The sequence below is a fragment of the Falco cherrug genome, chromosome 3 (assembly GCF_023634085.1).
Source record: "Falco cherrug isolate bFalChe1 chromosome 3, bFalChe1.pri, whole genome shotgun sequence".
Classification (NCBI taxonomy): domain Eukaryota; kingdom Metazoa; phylum Chordata; class Aves; order Falconiformes; family Falconidae; genus Falco; species Falco cherrug.
Window position 1 is genome coordinate 13280625 of NC_073699.1, and position 22485 is coordinate 13303109.

The following is a 22485-nucleotide window of genomic DNA, read 5'->3' on the forward strand; positions in this document are numbered from 1 at the left end:
GGGGGGTGGTGGGGAAAGGGTATGATTTGCCTGTATCTGGCTGGAAAAGGTAAAAAATAAATTTGATTTTATTTCTTCATTAATTTTTGCATTGCGTTTTCTACGATACTGAGTTTTGTGCAGGAGTGGAGTCGAAAGGCTATAGCAAGGCAAGGGTATGGCATTCCCAGATGTTGCAGAGTCGCTCCAGCAGCTGTGCGAGCTGCGGTGTCACCACCCAGATGTTTGGGTTTTTTTGAGGGGGGGGAGTGGGATGCAGACCAGGAGCCACACGCAGGGGAGCACCCGGGACCCAGCGCTGGGGCAGAAGGCAGCCGGAGCTGGGTGTGTGTGGGGGTGCACGATGGGTGCCGCCTTGTGGCGCTCCCACCCCCTCCACAGCAGCCCAGGTGTTGCGGGAGGGGCGGGGGGGGGGGGGAGCCCGGGGCTTGCACGGGTTGAATTATGGGGGGGCGCCCAGATGTGGCCGGGGTAGGGGCGTGTGCGCGGTTCTAAGTGGGGTCGTCCAGATGTAGCAGGGATGGGAGCGGCCGCGCGCCCAGCTGTGCTCATGGGAGGGGCGAGAGGCCCCGCCCCCCGTGACGTCACCGGCGTTCTAATTCCCACCGTTGCCACGGGCGACAGACCCTCCGCCCCTCCCCTCCCCGCGCCGCTCCGTTCCTCCCCCGCCGCTACTTCCTGTCTCGCGCTCCCATTGGCCAGCGCCGCCGCCGATCCGTGCCATCCCTCTTTCCCATTGGTCGAAGCCTGGCTCCGCCCCGCCCCACCACCCTGCTTATGCCCGGCGCCGCGGTCGTTCTCGGCCGGCAGCGCCCAACGGCGGGGCCGAGTTGGGGAGAGGGGCGGCCCGGTCTGCCGGGGCTTGCTCCGGTAAGTGGGGGTGGGTTGGTAGAGCTGTGGGGTTTGCCCTCCCCCCCCAGTTGAGGCATCTCTCTGAGTCAGTTCGAGGGTGTTGGGGGTCTGTGGGGTTTACCCCCGTCCTCCGGGGTGGCAGGCTGTTGGGTGCGAGGGGGGGGCCGCAGCAGGCGGGGGCTAGTGGGTGTTGAAGCCCCCAGCCAGGCCAGAGCTGGGCTCAGGAGCCCCTGGGGGCTGGCAGGGTGTGGGGCTAGGCCAGGAGAAGTGGAGCGGCCCCAGGTGGGGACACCAAGCCCCAGAGCCAGCCGGTGAGGTCAGGCAGGAGCCTCCAGTGCGGGCCCATCCCCCACCCCACCTGTGGATGCGGCGTCCCTGGAGATGATGCCCCCTGAGGAGGAGAGCTTGGATGGTGGCGGGGACAGGGATGGTGGCCTCGTCCTCCTGCAAGGCCTGAAGAGCGGCAGCACCCGGAAGGTGAGGCACGGCCATGGGGTGCTGTGGGGGGGTGCAGGGTGGCAAAGCACCCAGCTGATGCTCTGTGGGGATGGTGGTCCGTGTGGGTGGGGGTGCAGGTCTGTCCTGGCCATCAGGTGGTGCTGGGTGCGTTGGGGCACAGCAAGGACCTGGTTGAGGAAGGGCTTGATGGGCAAATGAAATGTGGCAAGTAGCTCATCCCTAAGCAGACCTACGCAACTATCTCATGGCTCATCATTCTTCAGTGCCACTCCTTTATCACATCTTCCTCCACTGGCTCAGTCTGCAAGCTTCCCAGCAGCTACTTTTAACCAAAATCTCCTGGATTTTGGCTTTTTCTCCTTCCTGCACTGCCTGTCCCTCCTGTTGTTGTCGGAGGTACCCGGCAGGGTGTTGCTCACTGAGTTTCTTCCCCAGGTGCTGTCCATAAGGAAAGTCGGTACAACAGCAGCCTGGCCATGCCTGTGAGATGGGGCCAGTAGCTCCGCTGGCATCACTTCTTTAATTAGTAACAGCAGGGTGAAACCAGTGGGGCTTGTCCTCAGGCTGCCACTGTCCCAGCTGCTCAGCTTTCCATGCTGTCTCTTGGGTATCAGTGCATGCATGTTCCTGGGGTCAAGTGTTGCTTTTCACAGGAAAAGATGAGTAAACATGAGTTTTTGGGGCTGTTTAAGTGTGCCTCCCGTTAGGTTTGTCCCCTGGGAGCCAGCTTTACAAACCTGCTGTGAGTTTGCCCTGTAATCTGAGCTCTTCTCACAAGTATGTAATTTTCAAAACTTGCTCTTCAGCAGAGCACTGCATTTCTGCAGCCCTTTGGCAAAAAACCCACAAACCCAAACACCCCAAAACCCAGCAGTCAAAAAAGCAGAACTCATCCAGGCTCTCTTTAGAGGTGTTTTTTTCCTGAATGAGAGCTGAGATTGCAGCCCTGGCTGAACAAGGATCAATCTGATCTTGAGTCACTTGAGCCTGGCCTCTGACTGCAGCTAAAGAGGTTGCAACCTTAAACCAGGTTGGAGTTTACTCAGGGTCTTGTCTAAATAGCAGGTGCTGCTTGTAAAGGAAGATTAGCTGGAGTTCTCTTCTGCTTTATATGAACATAAAGTTTATATATTTTATGGATGAGCTGTTCCCTTATATAAGCAATTGGTTTACCCTGTCTGATGGATCTCTAGCACAGAGAATAACATAGGAAAATATTGCAAAACTTTTGGCGGGGGGGGGAGGGGAGGCTGGCAGGGGATATGTAGCATCTGTCATAACATGGTTATTTTTTAATTAAAAAAAGCACCTGATTAGACTTCCTATTAATGATATCAGTTTTTAATTTAAAAGAAACTATCAATATAGCATTCTAGTTGTGGGTTTGGTTTTGTGTTTTTGGTTTGTGGTTTTTTTTTTTACCCCGAGAGCATCAGGGGCTGTGGATGGGACCACTGTATGTTTGCTCCCTCGCAGGGGATCCTGAATGCTGCTGCAATAGTGATTCTTTATTATTTTTTTTTGCCAAGGTTCATGTACCGGGGCTGAAGATTTAATACATCTGTTTCCTGCTGGCACCCTGCCCCAGCTTTCATGATGCCCTATGCCTCCCCCAGCTCCCTGGAGCAGTTTCACACTACTAAAATTCAAGCTATAGATGCAGGTTTTGCTGCTTAAAACCCCCAATCCCCCATATTTTTATTTCTCACCCCCCCCATTTTATTTTTCCTTCCTCTTACTGAGTGCATTAGCCAGCAGCGAGGGCACTTCGCTGGGAAATTTAAAACCTTAATCCTCCACTCATTTGTTAAAAGGCTGTGTGATGTAACCATATTCTCAATAAAAGGTTTTAGAGGTTTTAGCTGGTAATGTCTCCCACAGAAAAACAGCTTGCAGCCGGAGTGCTTCATGAGATTAGTTTCATGATAGGGACTTTATATATAAATAGATGTTCAGGGAGCAAAAATGTTTGTTGTGACCTACTGGTTGTCTTCCAGTAACAGCCCATATTACTTTCTGAAATGCCCTTGTTTGGGAGGAGAAGGAAATTGTTGATAATCTTTTATGAAGGAGAATGTTAAAGCCTGCTTTTGTGTGTGGGGTAGTTCTCCAGCTTTTGTTTTGCTCTCTATCCCACAGGCTAATGCAGCTAAACGAGGGTCACTTGGCCACTTGTCCTGTGCTGGCCTGACTCAAACTTGTAGGTTGCGAAGAGGAATAATAATCCCAGTCGACAGCTCAGATTCTATCAAAATAGCTTATAGACCAGCATGGTTCTGGAAATAAAACGGGTGCTGAGAGCTTGATGTTCCAGTTACCTTATTTCTACAGTGATTTTTTTTTTCCAGGTGCTGGATCATCTGTGCACTGGGAAACATCCCTTTTTGGGGACAAAGCTGTGTTAGGAAATACTGAGCCTGAGTGTGGATGAAAATAGGCACTTGCTTTTTTTTTTTGAGTGGGAGGTGTAAACATTTACCAGGTAAAACCTGCAGGGCTGAGGTTGTACCTAGAGACCATGTACTCAATGCATAGAGTTGGGACCATGGATCAAGGGTATCTCTGTTAACAGCAGCGTCAGCGCTTCCTAGAGCTGTGGAAATTGTTGTAATCTTCATCTGTTCTTTGTTCTGGTGCAAGAATTTTGCTCTAGCTTTTACTATTGAGAAAATCTTGATATTCCGGTGCATGCCTTGATGCAGACTTGAGTGGCTAAACACAGCTTGGACTTGACCAGCTTTTATGCAGTTGCCCACCTCTGCTTGAATTGTGCTTGATGGTTGGTCCTTGACCCTCCCAAGCACTGATCTTTGGCTCTTCATTCACCATCCCTGCTGGGGTTGAAGGCTTCCTGGGTGCAAGCCATATGATTTCCTTGCACTTTAGCACCTCATGCTCCTTAGTGTGCTGTTTTCTTTCATTGCATTGTGAGTGTAGACGGGTAGTGCTGGAAAGGTTGGTTGGTCCCTGACTTGGTGCAGGAGCTCATCACCCAGAACCCACTTAGCAGAGAGCTCTGAAGACTGGGTGCCTTTAGGGTTAACAAGAAACCGTATCTAGCACTGGTGTGGATTTTAACAGTGCTTGTGAATCCTGGTCCTACCTAGAGGAATTGTCCTCTGAATGAGAAAACAGTTTGCAGATGAGATCAGTCCTGATGTCCAAACGTTGCTGTGGGTCTGTCTGCAAGTGTGGCCCTTGTGGCTATCAGGTGTCAAACTGAGATCTTGGGCTTCTCTTGTAGCCTTGCTTGGCTTTGTCTTTGGCTTCAGAGGATTTTTATTATTTATTCTGTCAGTTCTCTCTGTGCATGGAAGCAGCACCTGGGGTGTCTTTTCTGGGAACTGCTGGGGTAGGAGGAGATGAAGTGGAGGTGAGAGACATAGGGAGCCAGGCTCCAGCAGAGCTCCTGCCACTTCCTCTTGAGGAGTGTATTTATGCCCTGATCAACCAACGCCAGCAACTGATTGCTGTGAGGAGGGAACAAGGCAGCACTGGAGAGGTCAGATGAGAGAAATCCCAATGGGTTGTCCAACAGAAGGCTTGAACAATGTCATCTTCCTTCCCTGGGAAAGCGTTAAATAGTAGTACTTTTGATGTCTTTTGACTCCCTTCCCTTAAAAAGCAGTAAGCTGTCAATTCCCTAGGAGGCATAACATAAAATTAAAACAAAATTATCCTTAAGGCTTTACGGAACATACGCAGCAGTCTGGGCACCTTTGCCAAATGCAGCTGGGCTACACTTAACATGTTCGTGGTGTCCACCATCCTCCAAGTTGGTCTGAGCAGTAAAAGCTGTGATGGGCCTAATCCTGCCATGAGACCTCAGCTATATCCATGAGCTCTGGTTGTCTGGTATCTAGCACATCGCTGTGTTGTGAGACTGGGTCTGAGCCTGTGTTGTCTGACACGAGGTACCAGGACTGCGGTGCAGATGTGCTGCTGTGAATGGTCTTAATGACAAATCTTGGGACAGATAACTTTATTTCCACCACAGCAGGTTATACCCTCACTGAGAAAGAGGGAATTGTGTGTAAAAATGCCTGACTGTCCAAAGCAGCAGCTCATCTCTTACATATTGCATTGCCTGGCACCAGGAGTCTGCGTGTTTGTATATGCACATGGCAGTGATGCAGGGCTGGCTGGTGCCCTGTTCCCTTTGCAACTTTCTCCTTGAACTTCCCTGTACTTGGATGTGAAGGTTGTCTCCTTGGTGGTGAGGCTGCCTGTAGAGCCTATGTCAGCACCAGGTGATGATTCATCTCACCACTGCCGTATTATGGGTGTCTCCAGTCTCTGTGTAAATTAAACTTCTTTCGTTTCTCCTGCTATTCTGTGGGCACTTTCCAGCTGCTTTAATTGGCAGGAGTTCTGGTGACTGTTTTGTGGCTAAAGCTGGTCTTGGAGATGACGCAGCTTGGTCTGTGCTTCAGCAGGTGGGCTGTGGAGCCCCTCCTGTGATCCAGCCAAGCCCTGCAAGTATATAGGAGCTTTTGCTGCAATGCCCATTGAGGCTATAATTTAACTCCCAGCTACAGACCCCTTTCTCATTTCTCTGAAGAGAGCTATGTCTGGCTCCTGCCAGCACGCTCCTGGTCTATGCCTATTCCTCTGGGCAGGGATGCAGGAGCCCCTTAAGCAATTGGATCTGCATCTCTGTTTCTCTCTTGCTTATGGCTTTACCAGCATGTTCTAGGATTGTGTTTTCCCTTGTCACAGTAACAGCTCACAGTCATCCTTAGATTGCTTCATACACTTAAGTTTTGCTTTTGCTCAGTTGCTGGAAGCAACTGCAGTTCCAGCAGAAACCAAAGAGCAGAAATCAGTCCCTTTATGCATGGCTTTGCCCTTTGGACTTGCTGGCATACACCTCTCCTGACAGGTGATTAGGTTTTTCTGTCACTAGGGCTGGGAGGCAGTGGCCTTGTTTTTTTGGCACCAGGGTCACAAATAATGGTATAGGTGTGCCTTGTCACCCAAGACATAGCCAGGCTTCATTTCCTGGAGATGTGAAGTGCAAAGTACACTTGGTGATCATCTCTAAACACTTGCTGCCTGAGGACTTGCTTATAGAAGGAAATGTAACCATGTAATTGCCCTATTTAACACCACAGATGGGTGCTCTTGAACTGGAAGAGGTGTTGGGGAGCTGGCACCACCATTACGTCATTGTGTTCTCTGCGAAGATAGACTTTGAGTTGGCAGAAGCCTTGACATCCCTTAAAGGGGATCTGTTTGTCTTGGCCTCCTCTGGAAAGGGTCTTCTGGCCTTTTCCCTTTTCTTCCTTATGTGGAAGCATTGGCTGAGCACTTTCTGTAACTCTGTCATCTGCCTGTGCAGAGGGTTGAACACAATGTTATTTGGCAAATGTCTTTGAGCATAAAATGGCCTTGCTACAGTAATACTGGCTGTAATCCTGCTTTGTCAGAGGCAGTAAACTTCAGAACCGGACACAACTCGTATAACTTAATGATGCACACCTCATTCATTTTTATGGCTTTCTTAACATATGCTGTCCTCTGTGTACATACAAGTTGTGCTGTTCCCTGTCTGCTGCACAATTTATGGCCCCTTACTGGAAGACTTAGGTCCTTGCTTTCCTTTTGTAAAAGCTTTAAACTAGGAAGGTTAAGAAATCTCATGTTTGACCTGCCAGCTCCTTAAGCACCCAACTCTACTCTTCCGCTGATTTCCCTATGCGCACCCCAAAGCCCAAGAGGCTGTTGAAATAACACCTCTTTCTTCTTTGAGGTCAGCTCTCAATGGGTTGACCTCAAAAGCTTGTGCAAAGAAGAATTAAGCAAGGAAGATGCCTTTTAAAAATGAACACTAGGTTTTGGTGGGGCTTTTTCCCTTCGCACCCCCTACGTAAGGCATGCTTATATCCGTCACCACTTTAGAAACTCTGTGCTGTAGTTTTTAGCTTTTGAGTGCAACTTGGAGAGTATGGGTACAGGCAAAGTGTTGGCTTCTTTTAAACATAAGCTGTTGGAGGATGGGCATGCTTGCCTCTTGACTCCATCTCCCCTGTCTACCTTTTGATTTAAATATGGCTCTTTTTTGCTTGTGGTGGTGTTTACTTTCATATGTAAGTTAGCCTTGGCTAAGCATGTTATTCTGGAGCTGAATTTTCTTCTTGCTCCTATATTTGTGAAATAACATCATTTCTGCAATGCTTCAGGAGCAGGTGCAGCCTAGGCTTGATTGTTCCCCATGGTGGCCTTGGCATTGGTCCATGGCAGCCAGGGATGATGCTTTGGGACTGATGGCAGATCTTCTTTTGGAGAGATATGCTGCAGTCCCATGGGTTACTGCACTTCCCCAACTTCATAAGGGGTGAGTAGCAAAGCAAGGTGTGGGGAGAACACATGAAGTCCCTAAGGGCAGCAAGTCTCAAGATCCTGACTTGACATCCTCACCAGGCTTTGGTATTACATTAGGTGCTCTAATACCTGACTTTCTGGTACCTTTTTGCTGTTGGCTTAGGAGCCTGCATGGGAATTGATAACTATCTCATTAAATCAGATTGAGAAAACACTGTTCAGAATGGGGTGGGGGCAGGGGGGAACCTTGCAGCTTTACAGATGGCTTAGTGTCTCTTAGAGGAAGATGTTTAGGCAAATCCAAATGCCATGACTGCCTGGATGTTGTCAAATCGTGTTTGGTCCCCAGCTACCTCAGGGCTTGCAAGTGTTCCTGGAAGGTAGCTCCTCTTGTGGCCCTGAAGAAAGATGAGGTGATTAACAGTTATCAAAGCTGCTCTGTTTGCATGCTTGAGAGGGTTCGTGTTCATCAGCTTTGACGCTGGTGGTGCCTTGAATTTTGCCTCTTGGTGTTGTCTGAAGCTAGGCATGGGAGAAGTGGGGAGCCGCCAAGTCAATTAAATAAACCCCAGAATTGCTTTTGCAGTGAAGAGGTTTTAACGCTGAATATCTTGAGGAGCCATCCTAGCATCTTCTCATGCCACTCTGCATCTTCTTTTCTTTCTTAATTTCTTCTTGTCTTGTCATCCAACAAGGCAGTATTCATGGACCTTCTCTATGGCTTTAGATAGTCTTTCCATCCATGTGCCTCTTCCATCATGTCTTACCTGCAGCTTCCTCTGGCCTCCTGCCCATGTATTCAGGTAGTCTTTGCCACCTGCTGCCCCTGCTCCCTGCCCCCCCCCAAAAAAAACCCACCCAAAACCAACAAAAAAACACCACCCCAAAACAAAAAAAACCCCAACAAACCAAACAAAAAAACCCAAACAACCCAACAAACTCTTCAAATCCTCTGACTGCTTTCAAGCAAACCTTTGCAGGAAGTGTGAAGGTCTCAAAGGTGATGAAAGCTCCTGTAGGAAGAGCTGGAGGCAGAGAAAAGGTGCTTTCCACCTCCAACAGTTGCTACCAGGGTTGTTGAGTTTTGGACAGATTTTTGTGGCTCTGGAGGCAGAAAGAGGGGGCCTCGATCCTGCTTGCTTACATGTATTTGGACATATTTGCATAAGCATTTGGCTCACATGTCTCTCGAGCTGACAAGCACACACAGCTTTTGTCTGTAAACCTGAGAGGCTGTTGAAATTTTAATAAGCTCCATTTTTTTTCTTTACTGCTCCTTCTCCTTCCTTAAGCTTTAACTCCCATGTGTAGGTTAATGTCCTGCACTGTATGAAGAAACATCATTGAAGGCACAATGTTTGTAATCAGCCTTCAATAAAAGAAATACTTGTGTAGTACCTTAAACTACATCTACACAAGAAGCTCCTTTCTAAACAAGAATTTGATGCTGTCGTCTTTGCTTTGAGAGCCTCTGGGTGCTCAGATTTGAGTAGTGCAGATGTGGTTGGGTTGGGTTTTTTTTCAAGGACCGTTTACAGTGATGACCCATCTCTTTCTTGCTAGAGAAAACCTGGCATGGTCCCTTCTTGGGCGTCAAGGTGTGGGATTCCTTATCCTTTCCCTTTTTCTTCCAACTTCTGGATTTTTTCCCTGGCAAGCCAACAATGTGTGCAGGATGGGTGTGTTGCCCCAGGACAAATCCAGAAGCGGCGCTTCTGGATCAGCCTTTCATGTATTTGCTCCTGAGTGTCTCAGACACAAGATTTGTGCAGCTGTTGGAGTGTTTTCATTAACATCCCACTTAATTGCATTTCCAGAATAGTCAGTCTCATGCTTCCAGCTTCTTCCTTCAGTAATTTAAACAAATTATGGATTACTGTAAAGCACTAAGCCTGCAGATTTACGGACCAGATGAAGTGACCCTGATTCCTCAGTCTCCAATGTACCAATTAAGACCTCAAATCTTTCACTTAAATGAAAATGCTAATGTTAATCCCAGACCCTTTTTAAAGGGGGCACCACTTAGTGGTCTTCAAATATGAGAAATTATTTTTCAGAAGGCTGAAGTCCATGAAAATGCAAAATTTTCCATTCCCTACTTGCTAATCAAAGCTAGTTGCGTACTTTTTTGAGCAAGGATTTTTTTTCTTTTGTTGTAAGTCTAAAGGTTGTTGCTTAAAAATTAGACTTGAGTTGCAAGGAGAAACTTCCTTTGTGTCTCTCTAGGCTAGTGCTAAATGCAAACAGAGGAAAAAAAAAAAAGGGTTTTTTTTCCCATTCGTACTGCCTCAGAAAAATGAAATAATCTGCTAGAAGCAAATTTTCCCAGAGTAACACTGGGACTCTACAGTGTCCTCTGAAGAGGTAACCAAGTGTTGCCGTGGCTTGTTGGATTTGAGACTTTTGTGACCCATCTTGGAGGATGAGGTGATACCTGGTGAAGCCCACAGATCTCTACATGGATGAAATTAGCTGAGAAGGTGTTTTGGACAGAATGAGAGCAGGCACTGTTGGAGCTCTGTAGAATCTCTTGAGTGGTGAAACCCTTTCTTGCTGTGGAGGCAAGAGGCCCACCAGTAGCAGTGGAGGGAAAGCACTGGGGAGAAGGGTAAGACTGATATGCATAGCTAACAGAGGTTTTCTAAGGGAAGCAAGAGCGTGAAATAGTGGCTTTGAGGGATTTCGTTTAGTGCTACAGTGGATCTTGATATGTTCTTGGAGGGATCTGCCTGTGCTTTGCACTGGTGTATGAAGAGCAGGCTTGGAGGGCTTCATCCTCTTAAACTACCCAACCTTGTGCCATGCCAAACAGGTGCTGTGTTGTTGTTTTGGGTTTGGTTTTTTTTATCGAGGGGTCTTTAGAGGCTCATTTCATCCATTTGAACCTCTCCTCGCACAAGGGAAATCATCTCTTCTTGGACAGAGCTTTTGTGGCCCTGGATTCGGAGACCCTCCTTGTGGCAACCTCACTGCTTTGGGCATCCCATAATAACCTCTTGCCCCTGTGAGACAGAGGGATATTGCTGTCTGTTATTTCTTGAAGTCGGAGATTAAATGTTTCCCTGTCTGCAGAAAGTCCAAGCCAAAGCCAAGGAAGGAGGCAGGGATGGAATTAATTTACTGCTTTGTACAACTCATTTCTCCACCCCCATGAACTCTTGACTTGCTGCCTGCACTCAATCCCCTAGAGCCAGCAGGAGATGTGAGCACATATAGACATAGGGTCACATCTGTTCCTGAGCTTGAGGGTTATATTGAGCTCATCTGCAGCCCCTTGGGTCTTATCTTGTGTCTGGATGGCGAGACCCTGGGAAGGAGATGCTTAGTTCCTGTTCACAGCTGTGTTTGGGAAGCCTTGCTTAGAAAATAAATCGCTGTAAGCAACATGTGGTATTAGATAGTAAACCCTTTATTTCAAACGAAATGCTGAAAGTGCCAGTTTTAATCCCAAAATGGTGGTTGTTTGCTTTTTTTTTTAATTTGTTGGTGAGACCCTGCCCCTCTCTCTCAGCAGGGCTGCGACCCCTTTGCCCAGACCCAGCGCAGCAAACTGCAGCATCGCCGGGCAAGGATTAACCAGCAGATCAACAAGGAGATGAGGATGCGAGCGGGGGCAGAAAACCTCTTCCGGTGAGTCCTGGTCCCCAGAGCATCTCTCTGGCCCAGGGATCTGGCTGGAGGTGAAAATATGGCCTTGATGTCTAGGAGGCAGGTGATGCTGGCACTCCCCTGGCTATGGTTGGGGTTTGCTCAGCCCTCTCTTGACTTTGCAGTATTCATGCTAGAAATGCCTGCCCTCCATCTGGTGCAATGCTAATGCTCTGCATTTTCATGAAAAATGATGACTTCAATGCCCTGAGAGACTGGTACAAAGCAGGATGTGAGCAGGTGGAATAACAGAAATAAATGTTTAACTAGGATTGAGTTTAGACACCTGAGCTCCTGTCTGATAACCCCAGCAAGTGGATCAAATCCAGCTTTAGTTCTAAAAATCTATAAAAAAGCACAGGCGCAGTGCTTCCACTGGAGCAGAATCTGAAAATTCAAGTATGTCTTTGCAGATGGGCACAGTCCAGTGGGTCTTCACCCTGTTGGAAGATGCATTTACGGGATGGCACCTTTGCATGGCTTTTAGATAGCAGCTGGTCCAGCCGAAATGGAACCAGTGCATTACTGTCTTCCCCAGCAGGGTGTTCATAATGCAATTGCATTATTATTTACATTTTTTTGCATGCAATTGTGTGCTCTTTTATTTTCTTGTTAACCCAAGGATGATCTTTCTTTTGTAGCTCTTGTGTGTATCTCATGTTCCTGTAGGATACTGGAACACGTGCAGGGTGGGCAGGTCTGTTAATATAAGAACATATAAGGCTTCCCTAAAATAGTTTTTTGGCATATTTTGCCTGTTTGATATTTTCGTTTTTCCCCAATAAAATAAAATTGACATTTTACTTCTGAATGTGAATGTTTTAATATCAGTTGCATGTTCATGTTGCACCTGGAAGAAGGGAGTAATAGTTGCTCCACCAAACTATAGGAAGAAATGGTATTTTACTGGTGGGTGAGGACAGTGTGGCTTCCTAGGGGAGGCAATGTTACAACTCCCATACTCTACTGCTTCAACCAGGCTGCCGTGCCTCATCTAATTTAAAAAAGTCATGAAATCCCAATGTCTGCTGCTCCACGTGACTCCCTTTTATTATAAAAAATTAGGAGAAAATGTGCTGGCTCAGCAGAAATGTGCCCGGCTGCAGTTTTAGTGTGAACAGTGGGAATCAGAGCCACGTGCAGGGGAGTGAGCAAAAATGTGATGCAAAACACATCTTAATTATTCTGCCAGGGAAATGCACTGATGGGGCTTTTTTTCTTGTTGTTGTTGGATGAGCAGTTTGAATGTCCTTTTGTAGCAGCCAATTTTCCTCCCTCCCACAAGTCCACTTTGCAGCTGGGTAAAGTAATAATGTGGGTTTCTGGGTGCTATGGTTCTCAGAGCTTATGAAACAGGAAATCTGGGGGGGGAGGCAGGAATCAAGCTTGTGCATGAGATTAAAGGTTGGGGGGGATGGTATGTTGTAAGTCTAAAGGTTATTGCTTAAAAATTAAAGACTTGAGTTGCAAGGAGAAACTTCCTTTATGTCTCTCTAGGCTAGTGCTAAATGCAAACAGGGGGATAAAAGCTGCGGGTTGCCCAGCCTGGAGTAGTGTTTGCAGCTGAACTTGTTGGTTTCTTTGCCTCTGAAAAAGAAAAAAAAAAACCAAACCCCAAACCCAACTCTGAATGCTTTACAAAAATAATCTCCCAAACTGTTCTGTTCAGCGTATCAGTCTCCTTTCCTGGAGAGGTTGTCGTGAATGGTGTGTTGGAAAAAATGCATGTGGTGTTTGCTCAGTTAAGAGGGTTTGTTTGCTGGATAAATAAATGGGTAGAGGCAGCGGAAACCTTTTCCTTTCTTGTTCAAATACTGGTGCTGAGCAAAGCAATCTGGGAGATAAAGGTGTTGCCAACTAACCAGTTTCTTTAAAAGAAAGCAAAAAAATAGATCAGAAATCTCTTTGGTGTTAACTAAGCAAACAGCTGATAACTTCACCGAGGAGGCTGATGGAGACACATAGGCTCAGCTCTTGCTCCGGGCAGGGGCCGTGAAAGCCTCGCTGCAGGTTTGCTCACAGAAACAATTGAGTGATTCCCTAAATTACCTCTCTGAGAGGTACTGTGCTCTTAATTGCTGCGTGTGGCTCTTGTACAGTGCAAACTGAGTGCCCCAATGTGACTTTGGGCTTTACAGCCTTAACCTGGTGGCAAGTCCTGGAAACACTTGCATGTGCATGCAAAATCCTGCAGAGCAAAACTGGGCTTGACTAAGTGCTATGTCCTTTCTACTGCAGAGCAGGGGTGAAAACACTGGTCAGAAACATATCGTGTGTATGTGCAAGTGTTGCCTTGGTGTTGCTGGGTTGCAAATCAGCACAAATCAGCTTTCGGTAATATAAGAAATTAAAAAATTACTGTTGCCAGCTAGGGGCAAGACAGGGAAATTCTTTAGTTCATGTTGAAGGAAAATTGTAGCAACAGTAGTGATGCACCCATGTCTTGGAGGTGTTGTGATGTGTGGAGGACTAGAATAGCAACTAAACATTGGTTTATGTGGAAAGATGATTACTGTGCTGATACCTTATGCAGAATTGCAAAAGTGCTGAAGGATGTTTAATTGGAAGCAGCCGCAGAGATCTTGGGACCTGCTGTGGTTTTGCTTTTGTTGTTTAGAATAAATAAATAAAAAAAAGCATTGGTCTTGGGAAATCCCAGCAAAGGGAACTCAGGAGAGTTGATGCTGAAGGACCAGCATCTTAAAAAGAAAACAGCATAGCTCCTTCTACTACCCTGAGCCAGGTCAGGGCAAAGCCCTGATGGGATGCTATCCACAAAAAAAAAAGTCCAAGGCAACATCCTCTGCAAAAGCTGGGGGAAAGTGGTGCCCTGGCCAAGCAGACCTTGTGCATGTGGTGTTTTTCCTGGAGCCTGATGTGATTTAGCATGAGCAGCCAAAGCCCCTTTCAGCTCTGGGTTATCTCTCCCTACTTTCCTTCAGAGCAGATAAGAGGGGTATAATCAGCCTGGGAGCTTGTCTTGCTCCAGCAGGCAGCTGAAATCAATCCTTGATGTTTACATCTCCTGACATGCATGAGCAGGGAAGGGTCCAGCTCTACCAATGGGTGAGCACCAGAAACCTCTCTTGCAGAGGGGTTGTTTGCACCCAAAATAAGTTGTGTTTTTTTTTTTGTTCCTCAGACCCAACTATAAACCACTTTTATTTGATGTGGGTGAGGGCCTTGAGTGCTCATAGCCAAATCTGAAGCTGCGCTGGAGGGTGGGTGCATGGATGGGCAAGGGGAAGGCTGCTCTGGGGCAGAAATAACAGGCTCATCTGAGCAGGGTGCAGCACTGTAATGAGTTTGCCTGGCCTTGACCTCCACGGCACAGTGATCTGGATGCTCTGAATTCCCCGATCCTAAAAGTCTGAGAGAGATGGGGTGGTTCAGGCTGGAGAAGAGAAGGCTCCAGAGAGACCTTGCAGCCTTCCAGTACCTAAAGGGCACTTACAAGAAAGACAGGGACAGGCCTTTTAGCAGGGCCTTTAGTGGTAGGACAAGGGCTAATGGCTTTAAACTAAAAGAGGGTAGATTCAGACTAGATATAAGGGAGAAATCTGTTACAATGAGGGCTGTGAGACACTGGACCTGGTTGCCCAGAGAGGTGGTAGGTGCCCCATCCCTGGAAATGTTCAAGGTCAGGTTGGGTGGGGCTCTGAGCAACCTGGTCTAGTGGGAGATGTCCCTGCCCATGGCAGAAGGTTTGGACTAGATGACCTTCAAAGCTCCTTTCCAACCCAAACCATTCTATGATCAAGTGCAGAGCAAGAAGCATGGTTCTGTGGGAAGATTTGGATAGATGCACGCGGTATTGCGCTGCTGGATAACTTAATCTCTATTGGTGCAATCAAATGGTGATAAATAAAGGCATTGATGAAATGGGAGAGGTTTGATCCCCATGGTGTTGTCTTGCAGGGCCACCAGTAACCACAAGGTCAAAGAGACTGTTGCCCTGGAGCTGAGCTACGTGAACTCCAACCTGCAGCTGCTGAAGGAGGAGCTGGAGGAGCTGAACAGCAGCATGGATGTGTACCAGAATGACAGGTACACCAGGCAGCCAAGCCAGGCGGGCAGCTGCTTGTGGTGTTGGAAGAGCAGCTTGCTTGGTTGGGATTTGATTATTAGTACTGTTGTTGTTGTTATTACTACTTTTTTGCTCTTTCTGAGAGCAAGGCAGCCTTTCAACTTGCACCCGTTGTTTTGCCTTCCTGCTCTGCAGAGGGTTTGGCCTCTGGCAGGGACCACAAGGTGGTGGCTGGAGAATAGGAGAGGACTTGGGCATGGGCTAGGCTTGCTGGAAAAAGTTTTTCATTCTGGGAACATCAGTGTTTCATTTATAGAGCTGCAAGGAGAGCTAACTCAACAGCTTTTCCTAGCAGATACTTAGATATTTGGGAATGAATGGGTACACCCTCTGGACACTGGTGTCCCAAAGCAGGAGGAATAGCAGGAATCATCTTCACTTGCATCACCCCCCTTTCCTGAGCATCCCACCGGAGCATGAGTTTTTTCCAGGAGGTAAAATAAGGTATTTCGTGGAAGAAATTGAAAGTGTGGCTTCTTAGGTGCCCAACCTTCTGCTCTGGCTGTTCTCAGAGCAGGCTACTCCCCGAATTCTTTTCACATTGAGGGTATTGGGTTATTTTTCTCTCTTTCTGAGGTTAGACCTTTTGTTAATTGAAATGCTGTGTTGCTTTGAAATGCTTACCCAGTCACCTTGATCTTGACTCACTGGTGCAATAATCCTAGCACGCTCACCAGCAGCAAACCAGTATGCCAGACTGGCTCAGCCATGCCATTTTGCTGGGTGAGAAAAGCAGAAATCCCTGAGGCAGAACATACCGGGGATGCTGCAGCAACGTGGGAGCCAATGCCTCTCCTTGCCTTCCTGAGATGGATGGGTGGATGACACCAAGCAGAGTGGTGCGGTTGCCATGCCTGAGGGATGGGATGCTATCCAGAGGGACCTGAAAAGCTGGAGAAGTGGGCCCATGTGAACCTCATGAGATTCAGCAAGGCCAAGTGCAAAGCCCTGTGCTTGGGTCAGGGCAACCCCTGGTATCAATACAGGCTGGGGGATGAAGGGATCGAGAGCAACCCTGTGGAGAAGGACTTGAGGGTACTGGTGGAGAAGCTGGACACGAGCTGGCAATGTGAGCTTACAGCCCAGAAAGCCAGTTGTGTCCTGGGCTGCATCCTGAGCAGCGTGGCCAGCAGGGTGAGGGAGGAGATTCTGCCCTTCTGCTTCACTCTGGGAGTGTTCCCCCGTGGAGCACTGCATTGGAGCATGTCCCGTCCTTGAACTTTGGGGTCCTCAACACGAAGACAGACAGTGACCTGTTGGAGTGGGGCCAGAGGAGGCCACGGAAGGGCTGGAGCACCTCTCCTGTGAAGAAATGCTGAAAGAGTTGGGGATTGTTCAGGCTGGAGAAGAGAAGGCTCAGGGGATACCTTCTTGCAGCCTTTCAATACTTAAAGGGGCTTATAAGAAAGATGGGGACAGACTCTTCAGCAGGGCCTGTAGTGATAGAACAAGGGGTGATGGTTTTCAAGTAAAAGATGGTAGATCCAGACTGGATGTGAGGAAGAATTCTGTTACAATGAGGGCTGTGAGACACTGGGCCAGGTTGCCCAGAGAAGTTGTAGAAGCCCAATCCCTGAAAACATTCAAGGCCAGGCTGGACCAGGCTCTGAGCAACCTGGTCTGGTGGGAGATGTCCCTGCCTATGGCGGGGGGGTCAGACTAGATTCTGTGGTTCTATGTCCATCCACATGCTTTTCCTAGCACATGGTTCTCCTTGAGGGAGGATTGCTGTGCTGTTGGGGGTGCACAGACATGCGAAGACCAGGAGAGCATCAGTGACTCCATCCTGTGGGTTGCTTCAATATTAAATGTCAGAGCAAGATGATGTGGGTATAGGTTTGTGGCATCCCCTATGGGGAGAAGGCTAAGGGAGCCCATATCTCCACCACCCTTGGGTGTTTGCTGCACTCAAAGGGCCTGTTACAGTCTCTGAATGTAATCCTGGGTGTTGGCCCTTCTGTGCTAGAAGTAGGGATGCGTGCAACATTTCCTGTGTTGTGTGCATCCTCCCCAAGTTTTTCCCTGTCAGGGTGGCTCGGCTTTTCCAACCTGCCACTTGTTTGCCCTGGTTTAAAAAAGAAAACAGCAGCAGCAGAAACCCCAAAACCCTGCCCAGGCCACACAAAAGCCCCTTTGTTTGCTCTAGGCATTGGATTCAAGCAGAAATCTTGTTAGGGAACGAGCAGTAATGGCTTTTCTGCACCAATTATAGCTCTTGAAGCTGTTTATTCAGTATGAACAGATGAAAATGTGGGTGCAACCTCTCTGCCCTGCTCCCCAGGTTTCTGCAACTTTCTTTGCCTCTTTGCATGCTTGGAGTAATGAGTGGTGTGCTATCAGTGGTTTCTGGAGGGTAACAAGCAGTGGCTGTTTTGCAAACCTGGGTTGGTGAAGGCTTGGTCCTGCCTGATCAGCCTTCCATCTCGCTCACTGCCAAACTTTCTTGTCTCTTTAAACGAGTCCCCTGGGAGGCCAAGTGTCCAAGGACATGATCACATGGCTCTGTGCCAGGGCTGGGGACTTCCCCGAGGGATAGCTGGGTATCAGGGAAAGCGTTTGCAGAGCTGATGTGATCTGCAGGTACCACGGCCGGTTCGTGTTCCCCATCTCTGTATACAGGAGCTGGATGATGGGTCCAGCTTTGGGGTTCTTTGCAGGGCTGTAATTTTCTGCATGCTCCAGGCTCTACTGCTTATACAGACAGCTTCTTTACTTCTTGGCAGCAGATAATTAAATTGCCTGCTAAATCCCCCAAAAGGTGGTCTTTCCTGGCTGTCATCCTGCAGCACTTCTTCCTCAGTGCTGCACAACTGCCCTGGTTTTAATGTTGAAAAACAAACCACTCCCAGCTGGGCGTTCCCAGAGTCATCATGAGCTTGTTACAATATCAAACGGGTTCTGCGATAGGAGCTATTATTAGATAACTGCTTTTCATAGAGGTAGAGAATTTCAATATCAGGTGCAGCGCTGCAGCCCAAGGAAGTCCTTGTCAGCACCAAAGCCCAGATTAGCACATAGGAAGTGGGTGAATCCATGACCTGTGCACATATCACGCCCAGTTCGCAAGGGTAATTAAAGTAATTTCGTTGCTGGAGCTTATTTTGTTACTACTAAATTTGTTATGGAGAGAAAAACAGAAGCCCATGGAATAAGGGTGATGGTTTCAGGTTATTTTCTCTGCACCTTTTCTTTTGCACTGCCATTCCCAACATCACATTGGAAAGAGCATCCTTCTGCTGTGTGTGCTTTGGTCCTGTTCTAGTTTTACCCTTTAATAGGAGCAGCACAAGCCCAGGGTAAAACGCTGCTTCATTTTAGTCCCTGACACACAGGGTCTTTCCAAGACTTTTAAACCAACCACCAAGTAGGTTGCTGTCTTCTTCCAGTGAGTCCATCAGCGTCCCCATGATCCCTTTGGGCCTGAAGGAGACAAAGGAGCTGGATTTGCTGGCACCACTGAAGGTGAGCATTGGGGATTTGCACACTTGGTGTGATTGATGGAGGGAAGGGACCAGGCACTGTGGGAGATTTTCAGCCGGTGGGTATGGTTGGGTGTCGCAGCAACTGCAAAACACCTTCTGTTTTGGAAGAACTGCAAAAAATAAATTTATGGGGAGGAGCAGGACTTAAAACATGGGGAAAGCAAGAGATGAGGGTCTGGAGATGCTGGAGAGCAAGAGCTAGGCAACGGGGAGATGGTTTTCCCTGGTGCAGCTTTCCTTGTGGTGAGAGCTGGCAAGTTGCTTGAACAGAGTCACTTAAAATCACCCTTTAAATCGTGAAAATCTGTCTTGAACCGTTGCTCAGGTTTTTCTTTTCTTGTTTCTGCATCCAGGATTTCATCAGCGAACACTATGGAGAGGAGGGCATCTTGTTTGAAAAAGAAATCAAAGAGTTCATGGAGCTGCGGCAGGTATGTGTCTCTTGATTGCAAAGTCTGGCTTTGGCTTGTCCAGAAACACTCATTGGAGGTGCCGTGTCTTGCTTTGGGGGTTCCCTCATCCTGTCTCCAAACTGCACCCTTATGCTTGTGTCTCAGGATGCGGGATTCCCACACTAGGAATTTGGTTCATAGGTTGCAAAATATTACAGACAATTCAGTAATTGTTCTCTTTCCCTGTGCTTGTCCCTGCTGACCTAGAACTGAACAATAACAGCAATAACAGTTGTTATCTATTGCCGGTTTATGAATATTAGTTCACCCCCAGCAAAGCTAAATAACTGCTCTCGCTCCAGCTAGCGCTTGGAGAAGAGGAAATATAAAGCAATCCAGTAAAGGTGAATTTTCTCCTCTCCTACAAAACAGCTCTCATAAGTAACTTCATGTTTTGCCTTGCTGCGAAGCTTTGATCCAGGAGAGCGGAAAGAAAGAAGCTTCCTCAAGCCCTTGTGAAGGGCCTGATCCTGCTCTTCAGGCTGTGGGAAAGGAGCCCTGCAAAGCCAGAAGATGGGAAAAGGCTCGTGGTTAAAATTAGGCATTAGGAGAGCTCTGACCCTCCTCACTGTGCCAGGTCAGAAGCTCAAGAACTTTTTTATTAAGAGCAAAAAATCTTATTTCTTCCCTAGCATTTCTTTCATCAGACTTTGCATGAGTTTTTCTTAAAAAACCCCATAAAATAAAATAAATATTCCAGCTTGGTTTACATGAGCATTGCCTCCAGCATGGTTACCAAGCTGCTGGCTCTGGATTTGGGTGCCCCAGCACCAAATTGGTGCCTCCCCAACCTTTTCTGTGGCTGAACTGGTGCCAGGGGGCTGCCTCCCACTGCTGCACAGCATCTCATCTACTACTGATCCGATCCTATTGATCTAATAACTCAGGTGGATTTCTCTCCCCTGGGTTGCCCAGCATGTGCAGCTCCATAAATCTGTCATTTCCCCTTCTGTTTTCCCCCTCTTCCTACCCACGTGTCTCCTCTCTCATCCCTGCAGGCGATGCGCACCCCGAGCCGCAATGAAGCTGGGCTTGAGCTCTTGATGGAGTATTACAACCAGCTGTACTTCCTTGATAGCCGTTTCTTCCCTCCCACCAAAAGCCTGGGTGTCTTCTTCCACTGGTTGGTGCAGCTTTCCCTGTCCCACCTGGGGCATCATGAGTTGGGAGGGAGTTGGGACCAACCCTCCACGAGTGGGTTCACTCCCTCTGCAGCGAAGTTGGGGCTGGTAGACAAGAGGAGTTGGGTTTGCTGTTGCCCTGGGTGGGTTAATTAAGGGAGTCAGGGGAAAGCACTTAGCCCGTGGGGTTGAGTCATGATGGAGACAGTAGCCGCAAGCCCATGCGGAGCGCTGAAAACCCTTCAGGATCCTCCTGCATCTGTGGGTGAGGACCGGGCATGGGCAGCTCTTGACTCTTCCCTTCCCCAGGTATGACTCCCTGACGGGGGTCCCATCCCACCAGCGGGCACTGGCCTTTGAGAAGGGCAGCGTGCTCTTCAACATCGGAGCCTTGCACACCCAGATCGGAGCGCGGCAGGACCGTGCATCCCTGCCGGGGCTCAACCAGGCCATCGATGCCTTTCAGAAGGCGGCCGGTACGTGGGTTCCCCCCTTCTCCAGCTTCCCGGGGGCATGCAGGCAGCATTTCCCTGGGGTGGGAATAGTCCACACCAGTGCAAGAAGGCGAGGGAGCAGTTGTGCAAAGAGGGACGAATACAGGTCATCTCCAAGGGGCCCCCAAAGTGCAAGTTGGCACTGTGCTGCTCCTATAGGTTATGAAGAGGAGCTGGGACGACCCAACAGACACCCAGAGGGCTCTCTGTTGGTACACAGCAGTAGGGGTGTCCTAGCTGGGGAGAGGAGAGATGCTGTGAGCATCTCATCTGAGGAGAGACCCTGTGAGCAGCTGAGGAAAAAAGGGACCCTGGCACTGCAGTCATCCAGGGCTTTGGAGAAGAAAGCTGTGGGCACAAGGATGGTTCAGATAGCAAGGGAGGGACCCCTGACCTGTGTACCCACCAGGTATGGTGAGATGTTTGATGTGCAAGCTGTGTTGCCAGCTCTTTTCCTCTTGCACCACTGGTGGTCCAAAAGTCTGACCCTCGTGCTTACAAGCCCAGTGGCTACCAGGAGCTTCTCCCATGTGCAGGTGCCTTTAACTACTTGAAGGAAAACTTCTCCAACGCTCCCAGCCTGGATATGAGTGCTGCCTCCTTGAACATGCTGGTGCGACTGATGGTCGCCCAGGTCCAGGAGTGTGTCTTTGAGAAGATGACCTTGCTGCGTGCCCAACATGACTTCCTTGCCCGGCTGCAGCTCGCCCAGGAGGCAGCAAGGGTGAGTACCTTGGGGAGGAGAAGACTTTGTGGGGCTGTTACCACTGGAGAGGCTCCTTCTGTGGTCAGCCATAATGCCCAGGAAAGGACAGCCTGCCATCACTGTCTCCTGATGGGTGTCCTACATCTCAACCCATGGCTTAGAAGTTTGTCTCTTGATGCCACACAGGTGGAAGATGTCTACTCGCTGGTGCACCAGACGATGACCCAAGCCCATGTGAAGGATTACGTTCCTTTCTCTTGGACCACCATGGTCCACGTCAAGTCAGAGCATTTCAAAGCCCTCTCTCACTACTTCGCTGCCATTGCTCTTTGTGACTGTCCTGGTGAGTGTAGTGCCTCAGAGGCAGCTGCTTGCTCAGATAAGTGCTGGCTGCACATGGTAGCCTGGTGTTTGGGAGGGATTGCAAAAAAAGAGAAGGGAGGCTTCCATAGGGTAGATGGATATAAACCCTAAAGTTCTGGGGACTCTGAGCTATTGATCTTGCTTATTGACTCAGTGATTCATGCACAGGGCATATTTCCCCCATATTTCTGGTTTGCGCAGTGGTAGCAAAGTCCTTCTAAGAAGGTTAGCAAAAAGGTGCTGTAGGGATGTCATCTGCTGTCCCCTTTGAGACTGGGAGGGTAAACAGAAGGTCAGCTACCTGCTGGCCATGCATGCGCTGATGTCCTCAGCCAGGCATCCTCCAATGCAGGCAGGCCAGCTGGGGGCTTAAAAAAAAAAAACAAAACAAAAACCCAAAAAAACCAAACCCCAAACCCCCTCAAACTTAATTGCCAGCCTTGTGGCTGGCTGCTCTGGGAATCCCACGGTGGTGGGGTGCTTGCAGCAGGGTACAC

The 22485-nt window shown here is 48.5% G+C and overlaps 1 protein-coding gene across 6 annotated transcripts in view; it reads left to right on the plus strand.

The window, feature by feature from the left end:
- The first annotated feature begins 787 nt into the window (after positions 1-787).
- RHPN1 (rhophilin Rho GTPase binding protein 1) overlaps positions 788-22485 on the plus strand; it is a 31016-nt gene continuing 9318 nt past the window's right edge. Inside the window, exons 1-9 of one of the 6 annotated variants that reach the window (XM_055705793.1) lie at positions 788-1329; positions 11147-11265; positions 15202-15330; positions 18739-18832; positions 19206-19283; positions 20303-20427; positions 20735-20901; positions 21456-21643; positions 21812-21968. In XM_055705793.1, the coding sequence (XP_055561768.1) occupies positions 1234-1329; positions 11147-11265; positions 15202-15330; positions 18739-18832; positions 19206-19283; positions 20303-20427; positions 20735-20901; positions 21456-21643; positions 21812-21968 (1153 nt within the window). In that variant the 5' untranslated portion in view covers positions 788-1233. The remainder of the gene's footprint in view (positions 1330-11146; positions 11266-15201; positions 15331-18738; positions 18833-19205; positions 19284-20302; positions 20428-20734; positions 20902-21455; positions 21644-21811; positions 21969-22485) is intronic. The other 5 variants (XM_055705789.1, XM_055705791.1, XM_005444463.3 and 2 more) reach the window with 5 other exon arrangements.